This window comes from Oncorhynchus mykiss, chromosome 11, assembly GCF_057628025.1.
Source record: "Oncorhynchus mykiss isolate SJ-2025 chromosome 11, ASM5762802v1, whole genome shotgun sequence".
NCBI lineage: Eukaryota > Metazoa > Chordata > Actinopteri > Salmoniformes > Salmonidae > Oncorhynchus > Oncorhynchus mykiss.
This window is the reverse complement of record NC_143032.1, coordinates 73,422,595-73,431,570: the sequence shown is the minus strand read 5'-3', so window position 1 is coordinate 73,431,570 and position 8,976 is coordinate 73,422,595. Positions and strand designations below refer to the sequence as shown.

Below are 8,976 nucleotides of genomic sequence, written 5' to 3'. Positions count from 1 at the left end.
CACTGCCTCAGCATATGACACCTTCTGCACAACTCTTTTTTTTCCTTCTCTTTACCCCTTTTTTCTCCCCAATGTTGTGATATCCAATTGCAATCTTGTCTCATCGCTGCAGTTCCCCGACATGTACGGGAGAGGCAAAGGTTGAGTCATGCGTCTTCCTAAACATGACCCGCCAAGCCGCGCTGCTTCGTAACACCTGCTCGCTTAACTCGGAAGCTAGCTGCACCAATGTGTCGGAGAAAACACCGTTCAACTGACGACGGAGTCAGCTTGCAGGCTCCAGGCCAGCCACAAAGTGCCTCTAGAGCACGATCAGCGAAGTAAAGCCCCCTCAGCCAAACCCTCCCCTAACCCGGATGACGCTGGGCCAATTGTGCGCCGCCCTATGGGACTCCCGGTCATGTCTGGGATCAAACCCCAGGGTGTAGCAACACCGCAACACTGCAATGCAGTGCCTTAGACCACTGTGCCACGCCTTACCTTCTGCACTACTCTGACTCTAGCCACCTCAACCTGCCTCTCTCTCACTGGACACTTCCGATCCCCAACCACATTGACACACACAAATGTATCCAGATAACTACACAATCCTCCATCCTATGCCCTTCTGCACACATCTTGGAATATCCCTTCTGCACACATCTTGGAATCTCCCTCCTACACACTGCTGCGACATGACGATAAATGTTGCACCTGAAACAGCTCAGTCCGTTCGCCATAAAAGCTTTAACGGGATAACTGTTATGTCCTAACAGGACCTTGTCTTGTAAAGACTCTGACTCAAAAGGACTGACAGTGACTCCTCTGTTTCACCATGCTCACCGCTGCATCTGTGTCGCACCAAACAGCAGGTGTCACAAACACCAGGAATCTTCAACTTCAATTGCTCCACCTCCACACTTAACGCTACCACAGAAAGCATTCCTTTCAATGGTGCAAGAAACAGATCTTGACCCAAGTTGCGTGACATGGAGCGCCCGCTACCTCTGATCAGAAGAAACACAAACAAATATTACAAGTCCACTGCAGGTTACCTATTTACTGATTCAACTGCACCCAACTCCTTTTCCACCCACCCTGAAACCACAAATGGATCCGCCAAAAGGCTAGGATCCACTTTCTCCAAAAATGTCACTCCTACTGGATCAGAATCTTCTTTATCATGTCCATCAATGCCATGTTCAGGCCTCCAAGCTTTTCACCACACCTTCCACCTCATTTAAATCGTCCTCATTCACTTCCAGAACTCAGGCTGGCGCACGGCTCACTCTGTTTGCGCTTGAACCAATCTTATTCGACACTGCATCTACATTTTTATCACCATCTTCCTCAAATTCAAATCAACCTCTTCTTACTAATTTTCCCCCTCCATTCCTCCTCAGAAATCCCGATATTCCTCTTCTCCCAACTTTGCTTGCGGCCCAATGACATCCTGGCTTAACTACATCTCTGTCTTTCTCCCTGTGGCATTAGTCCTAGATCTGAACTCTCACTCCTGTTCCAGTTGCCTCGCTGTCTTTCTGACACGATCAGCAGATACTACTGTACTGGAGCGGCTCTGTCCCCTGCCTACGTACTGGAGTCATAGCTTAAAATGTACCAATAGAAGTATAAAGAGAGGTTCCTGCAGATGCATGAATCCCCACATGCAGGAACGCCCAGAATTGCGGGCTGCAGTTGCACCCTGCTTAATAAATCTGCCAAGGCACTGCTGCTTTTCTGATTTAATCTTCTGTTGCCACATGGAAACTATTAACCATTTACAATGTAGGAAAATACTTTCATTCATTGCAGAAAAGCTGAAGGAACAGATTTTACATTGTAGGTCTACATGTTTTCGGCATCATAGTGCTAGAGACGATTTTTGAGAACGCAGCAGGGGATCTCGGTCACATCATACAGGCAATCGCGAAAATAGTTGACGCCGTAATATGTCCCTTCTCTCTTTCCTTCCATTAGCTAGCCAGTGTTTTGGCTAAATGTAAAGTGGTCCAACCAGAGAAAAGTTCCAGTGATTGCATCGTTTGAATTTCTTTCAGACAGTTCGTGTGAGCTGGTCTACAAGAACATTAGGAAACACGGTGAGCTCCGTTAGCGTACTGGCCAACTTTCTTAAAGAAATTAGACTGGGTTCAGTAAACAAAAACTAGCTAGCGTCAGTTAGCAAGCAATGAAGCAATTAGCCATGCTATATTACCCAGTCGTCGGGTCTCGGATAGGAAGTAACCAATGAAGTACTAGCTACCGCTAGCTAGCTAGCTTTAGAGATGAGAGGGCCAAAATAAGGTACAGAATACTGTCAGCAGTTTGTGTGTGGAATAAAACATGGTAACTACTGTGTACGAAGGCTAACGCGTTACCTATGGCTCTGTGTAACGTAAGCTAGCTATATGCTAACTAATCTGTGTGGTGGAGGAATAGCTAGGCTAACTGAACATGACTAGATTGCACTCCAGATAGCTACTTTAGTCTACTGAATACAATCGTATTATTTATATATATATATATATATATATATATATATATATTGCTTTCTCGACTGAAAGCCATGACATTTGTCTTTGTGTTCTATTATAATGTAGTGTGTCATCCTTTGGATTGCTGGGATGTAATGTTAACGCCGTCGTTAGTCATCCATAGTAACGTTAGTACGGCGGGGTCAACTAACGTTATGGTACCATCACACATTGCTTCCCATGAGATTGTTTTCTTGTCTTGAGTCAAGTAATTGCGTGAGTTTTTTGGGGACGTTGGGCTGTATTGTTGACTCCCTTGCCCAATGTCTCAAAAGACTACCGAAGTAGCCCCTGACGCTAACTATTATTGTGATGTGAGACTAAATCAAATTCACCCGTTCTAAAGCAAGGTCAACTGACAGCTCACAGTGAAGAGAGGTCAAGTGTTATTGCAATTCTGAAAAGAAGCAATGTCGGTCAGCCTGTCGGGGTGGGTATAATTTGTGGAACATTCCAACAGGAATCTGTTACAGAAACTTCGTAAAGTACAAGGTTGCCAACAAACAACGCATACAAAGTAGCATGATCAATTCACCTAGCCAACTAGCTGCCGAATAGGCATCAACTCACCACGTAGCTTATTCTTAATGTTTGTCCATAGGCTACCAGAGTGAGGACAGACATTTTTCAGAATAGACGTGGTGAGTGAAAAACCTAATGAAATAGCCCACTCCCTACCCGGTATCTTATTCTGCTGCTAAACAACTTTGTATGCGTTGTTTGTTGGCAACCTTGTTGTTTACGACGTTTTTGGAACCGATTCATGTTGGAACGTTCCACAAATTATACCCAGGATTGCCTGTATAGAACTTTGTCATGTGAATGATTCACAACACCCTGATCTTATTATTCCCATTGTCAGTGTATTTGCTGTGTGTATATATGTATTTATTTTTTTAATGCTGCACAAGCATTGTCCTTAGCGGATAATAAAGATCTAGGCTATTGAATTTAATAGATTATGAATAATCTCTGTCATACATCCACACGTGATTGGTAGGGTTCATAACAGAGTTCACAGCAAAGAAGCTCTAGCTGTCTGAATGACTTGACTATTCCACAGCATGAGTAGGATGTCCAGTGTAGAAGTTGAAAACATTGATTTTAGTTTCTTATTTCAGCAGGTGTGAGACCATGGTGGTGAATCTCTGCCTACCACATTTCAAGACCACCATCCAGTGTGACAAGGTACAAAACAATTTGAGTTTTATGGACTGGAGAAGCCAAAACGCCACTTGAAGTTCAGTACCTTGTTGTCAAGTCAAAACGGTCATCACCCATAATGCTTGCACTGCGGTGACAAACCCAGGATATGGCTCCAAAAGCGTACGCACTGAACTTCAAGTCGAGGTTTGGCAAGGACCAGAGCTGACATTATCCCCCATGTCCCTCCATAGATTGTTGACTAACGTTGGTTCGATGTGTAACAATCTGAACAAATGGTTATATTCCTAGTCAAAGCAAATGGGAGAAAATGCTTCGAAATTAACATCTAAAATAAGCATTCTTATTGGAAAATGTAGATACTCTTTCCTCCTCCTCTTCTCCATACTCTACCACTTCTTCATCTTCTACATACTCTACCTCTTCTCCATACTCTACCTCTTCTCCATACTCTACCTCTTCTTCCTCTTCTCCATACTTGTCCTCTTCTCCTCTTCTCCATACTCGTCCTCTTCTCCATACTCGTCCTCTTCTCCATACTCGTCCTCTTCTCCATACTCGTCCTCGTCTCCATACTCGTCCTCTTCTTCCGCTTCTCCATACTCGTCCTCTTCTCCATACTCGTCCTCTTCTCCATACTTGTCCTTTTCTCCATACTCTTCCTCCTCCGGAGTACAACACAAAGCCAATCTTCCCTTTGTCTCGTCACACACCCCCCCCCCCCACCCCCCTGTCCTTCTCACCTACTGTGGTCATTTTCTGTCCTCTGGGTTTTATGGAGAGGGGGAGGAGAAAGGGTGAGAGATGTGTGCTTGAATGAGAAGAGGAGGAAATGGTTGAAGGATGGAGTTGGCAGAGGAGAAGGAGAGGAGCAAGATGCTGTGTGGGAGGTTGAATCACAGATGACCTTACTATGTTCCGGTCTTTATATTATGGGTTGTCTGATACTCACTTCGCTAGGTGTTATTCTTCTTCTGGGAATAAGTCTTACACTTTTTCACCCTCTTTACCTCTCCCCTCTTTCCTTTCACTCTCCAACTCTTTGCTCTTTCCGTTGCCTCTTTCTTCACTCCTCCCCCTCATCACTTCACTGCTTTTAAATGTATGTAGTTCTGTTCTTGAGCTATTCTTGTCTATTAATGTTCTGCATTCATGTCATGTTTAATGTTTTGTGTGGAACCCAGGAAGAGTAGCTGCAGCTTTCGCAACAGCTAATGGGGATCCTAATAAAATAGCAAATACTTCTTCCTCAACCCTACCTCCCTCTCCTCCAATTCCTTCCCTCTCACGTTCCTCACTCTGCCCCTATTCTTTTCCCGCCCTCCCTCATCTAGCTATGTGCAGATGGGTACGACGTCACCAACCTCCTATCGGCCGACCCAGCAGTCCGGAGGCGGGGTTTTAAGCTGGAGTACTTCCTGCGGCCGCCTGTTCAGGTGAGCTTACGCTCTAGAATATTTAGAGATGTGTATTATGACATCACTGTCCTATTCTTCTTCATCTCTTTCTAGAGAAGTGGTCATGGTGGGTATATCTGTCTAATCTTCCTTTGTCTGACTCTAGGTGACACTGCAGTTTGGCTTCCAGGTGGAAGTGTGTCGGGTGGATGTGGAGCTGTGGCCCTGGGGCATGGACCGAGGACAGGCCTGCAAGAGGCTGGAGATCAGCACCAGCTCTGACCCCCCACTCCCCCACAATCACAGCTTAGAGCAGGGCCAAACCCAGGCCCAGCAAGGCCAAGAGAAGGGCCAGCAATGGGACCAAGCCAAGGCCCAGTTCAAAGGCCACCAATGGAGCCTCCAGGCCCAACAATATAGTCTACAAGGCCAGGAGAAGAGCCAGCAATGGACCCAACGTGGCCAAACGCACAGCCACACAGACACCAGCCAGGGGGCTTTTCACCTGGTGGGACGCTGTGAACTAACAGAAGAGACCCACGTCAGTTTCTCCCATCCCTGTTTCCGCCCGCGCCCTCCCTTCCCCTCCCTGCCCCCGGCACCCCGTGAGGGGTGTAGACAAGAGGAGCTGTGGAGCAGGGGCCCGCTCTCACTAGGCTCTGTGAAGCAGCTCCGTGTGACAGTGCCGTACGGTGCGGGTGCCTCCGCGATGGGGCTCAAGGCACTGGCAGTGTGGGGGCTGCCTTCTCGCTGCTGCCCTCCGGACGAGGTGGAGAGGGTGAGGATAACGCATGAGAACGCTAGCCTGAGACCAGTGCCACGGCTCAGCCACTTGGCATCAGCTCAGCCTTCACCTGTCAATCAACCACCGGCACTGTCACAGACGACAACAGCAACTAGGTACAATGTGTATAAAACAATGACTGTTTTCAACACAATGTATGAGGAAGATTAATTGCAACTCTTTTCACAAAGCCAAAGGCAAAACCGTCATCTGTGGGAGGATATTAATGTATTTTTCTCCTCTTTTCTATTCTCTGACCCCCAGCCTCCTGCAAGTACCTGAGGAGTTCCTGGACCCGCTGACCCAGGAAGTGATGTTGTTGCCCATGCTGCTGCCCAGTGGAGTGTCTGTTGACAGCTCTACTCTGGAGGAGTACCAGAGGAGGGAGGCTACCTGGGGTCGCGTCCCCAATGACCCCTTCACCGGTGTCCCCTTCGTCCCGGAGTCACAGGCCCTCCCCAACCCCCACCTGAAGAGCCGCATCGACCGCTTCTTGCTCCAGACAGGGTTAGAGGTCAGGGATGGAGCGGTTGGGAGGCAGGGCCATGGGGAGAGTCCGCAGCCCTCCAGACTCATACCTCCACAGAGGACTGGAGAGAGTAGGGACTCTGCTGTCACCACTGCTGCTGCTGTAGAGTCAGCAAACCACCAGGGGACACTTAGCCGAAACAGTGGGACTCGCACACAGACTACCCAAAAAGGGGCAGAAAGTGTTATTACACAGAGGAGCCAGCTTACGCAGTACAGGGGGACTGGGGCTTTTAACAACAGGGCGAAGAATGGGAATGGGAAGGATCGGTGCGTTGGTAAAGTTGGCCCTAAAGAAGGGGCAGTGGATAGAGTGAGTTCCCAGGAGGGAGGGCCAGACTTGGGGACAAGGAGAAAGCGAGAGCTTGAGGTTTGGGCCACTCTGATCCGTTCTAAGGGAAAGGGTGAGCCCACCGGGCCCAAAGCAGCCTCTGCTAGTGCTGGTCACTCCAAGGAGCTACTTCCTGACTTGAAAAGACCAAGAACAGATGCAAACCCCACTATCTCCTCAGGTGAGTGGTAAATGCGAAAAGCGTGAAAACAAAAACATTGCATTCTGGCGTTTAGTTAAAAGGCCTTTGTTTAGGGTTGGCTGTATCAAGTGTTTGAATGTGTGTCACTTACGAGTGTTTTTGTGTTATTCCTCTTGTTCCAGCCACAGTTCCTAGCAGTAGCTCCCATGAGCAGCGCTTGTCTGCCAGTCTAGACTATGAACAGCGTTTGTCTACCAGTCTAGACCAAGAACAGCGTTTGTCTGCCAGTCTAGACCAGGCCCTTCTCTCAGCCCTGCAGGGTCGACCCTCCTTTACCTCCTACCCCTCCCAAACCCCCCAGCTCCAGCACAAACACACAGACACACCTGCTGACACCCCAACAGGTAGGAACAGCCTCTAGCGGCTCTGTTTGAATTTGGCTAAAATGTACCCTTCCTTGGATTATGAATGCATGACGGGGAAATTCATTGGTTGAACAAGTTAGACGGTCAAGTAGTGCGGCGTTGCCTAGGTATCCGGGAGAAAAACATTTTGTCAGAGGCGGTCCAAGGACTTTCAGCCTCATTACACTGTACCAACTATTTTCTAGTCGTTATTATGTTCACCTACAGTACAATAAGAATTTGGTGGGTGATTATTTGTCCTGTTTCACTCATGCACAAGTGTTTGTTAATACGCATGTGTGAATTGGAAATGTGTTTTTTGCATAGCCCACTCTCCCTGAGACAGCCTCAGAGAGTGGGGTCACGGCCAGGGTCTGCCATTACCAACAGTGACCCCAGGTTTGCAGAGATAGGTTAACATCTGTCTTTATACTTCATCCTCCTCGACTCGCCATACAAACTTCCTTCCCATTGCTGTAATTAATGTAGTTTGTTGATAGAGCCTTTTCTAAAATAGTGTTTGTTGTTGGAGTATTAAGTGGTCAGTCAGGGAGTATAAAATACAAACTGTGAACAGACTCATTCAAGGTGTACATACTGCTCAATACATGCATTCTCTTTCTCTCCTTCATCCTCTTTCTCACCCTCTAGCTTTTCCTATTTCTCTCTTTCCCCCTCTTCTCTCCCCACTTCCCTTTCTCTCTCTCCCAGGTGAGAACAGGTGTGGTTCTTGTTCCTGCTCTCTATCAGTCTACTCGACCTCTCCATCAGCATATCGCCTGCCCTGTGGTCACTTCCTGTGCCGCCCCTGCCTACACAGGAAGTCCCGCCCACTTGTCACTACAGCAATGCCCAATCACATCCTCTGTCCCACCTGCCATAGCCCTGCCGCTTCCAGTGACATCACACACGTGCATCACTGAACAGAAAAATTTGTGTCGCATTAACCACTGAACGGGCTATGGCGGCAGGTAACCTAGCAGTTAAGAGTGTTGGGCCAGTAACTGAAAGGTTGCTGGTTCAAATCCCTGAGTCGACTAGGTGAAAAATCTGTCTGTACCCTTGAGCAAGGCACTTAAACCTAATTGCTTCTGTAAGTTGCTCTGGATAAGAGCGTCGGCTAAATGACTAAAATGTAAACGAACTGAACAACCCTACTGCAACTCACTGAAAATTTGTGTGCTCTCAACCACCAATGGATACGCAGTCACCCACTCACTCTGCCTGTGCTCTTCACTGCACATGTGAGCAGCAGAATAGTGGTGGACATTGGAGGAAACACAGATTACAATGGGACTCTTTCTTGTCCATTGGGCCTTGATGAACAATGACTTAAAATCCCTCCCTGCCTCTCTACCCCTGTCCCCAACAGAACTCATTAAAACGTTTACAGACATCTTCTGAAATGTGTGTTTCAGTTTGTATTATTCACTATGGTGATGTGGGTTCTACTTATACCCACCCAACTGTCATAACTTTAGAACCTTCCCTTTGCTTGGTCGGGGAGTGTTTGTTTCTGCTTTTCCAACTTGTCTTGCTAAACCAAGGCTAGAGTGTAGCGTCAGTGCGTCACAGCTGCCATTGTAGATCTGTACAGAGAGGAATAGAAAAGTGTGTTCAGTCACAAAGAATGGTTAGGAGAGAAAAGAAGTGTTGGGCCAGGCTGCTGTCTCATTGAGAAGTGGACAGTACAGAACAAACCTACCTTTG

The 8,976-nt window shown here is 47.4% G+C and overlaps 1 protein-coding gene across 4 annotated transcripts; it reads left to right on the top strand.

Moving 5' to 3' along the window:
- Positions 1 to 1,686: 1,686 nt before the first annotated feature.
- Positions 1,687 to 8,672, top strand: LOC110536348 (U-box domain containing 5). Of its 4 annotated transcripts, none has more exons than XM_021622092.3 (7): positions 1,687 to 2,081; positions 3,641 to 3,704; positions 5,015 to 5,116; positions 5,244 to 5,977; positions 6,126 to 6,901; positions 7,045 to 7,266; positions 7,918 to 8,672. In XM_021622092.3, exons 2-7 carry the CDS (start codon positions 3,651 to 3,653, stop codon positions 8,187 to 8,189), a joined length of 2,160 nt encoding a protein of 719 aa, XP_021477767.1. In that variant the 5' UTR covers positions 1,687 to 2,081; positions 3,641 to 3,650; the 3' UTR covers positions 8,190 to 8,672. The 4 variants fall into 4 exon arrangements, with proteins under 4 accessions (XP_021477767.1, XP_021477768.1, XP_036792147.1 ...); XM_021622093.3 differs by having other exon boundaries at positions 1,727 to 2,081; positions 3,638 to 3,704; XM_036936252.2 differs by having other exon boundaries at positions 2,031 to 2,286; positions 3,638 to 3,704.
- The last annotated feature ends 304 nt before the right edge of the window (positions 8,673 to 8,976 follow it).

Excerpts from the sequence above, each read along its gene's own strand:
- LOC110536348 (XM_021622092.3), top strand. The coding sequence starts at position 3,651 with ATGGTGGTGAATCTCTGCCTACCACATTTCAAGACCACCATCCAGTGT. Across the intron at positions 3,705-5,014 it reads CCACCATCCAGTGTGACAAG|CTATGTGCAGATGGGTACGA; the intron begins GTACAAAACAAT and ends TCCCTCATCTAG. Across the intron at positions 6,902-7,044 it reads AAACCCCACTATCTCCTCAG|CCACAGTTCCTAGCAGTAGC; the intron begins GTGAGTGGTAAA and ends CTCTTGTTCCAG.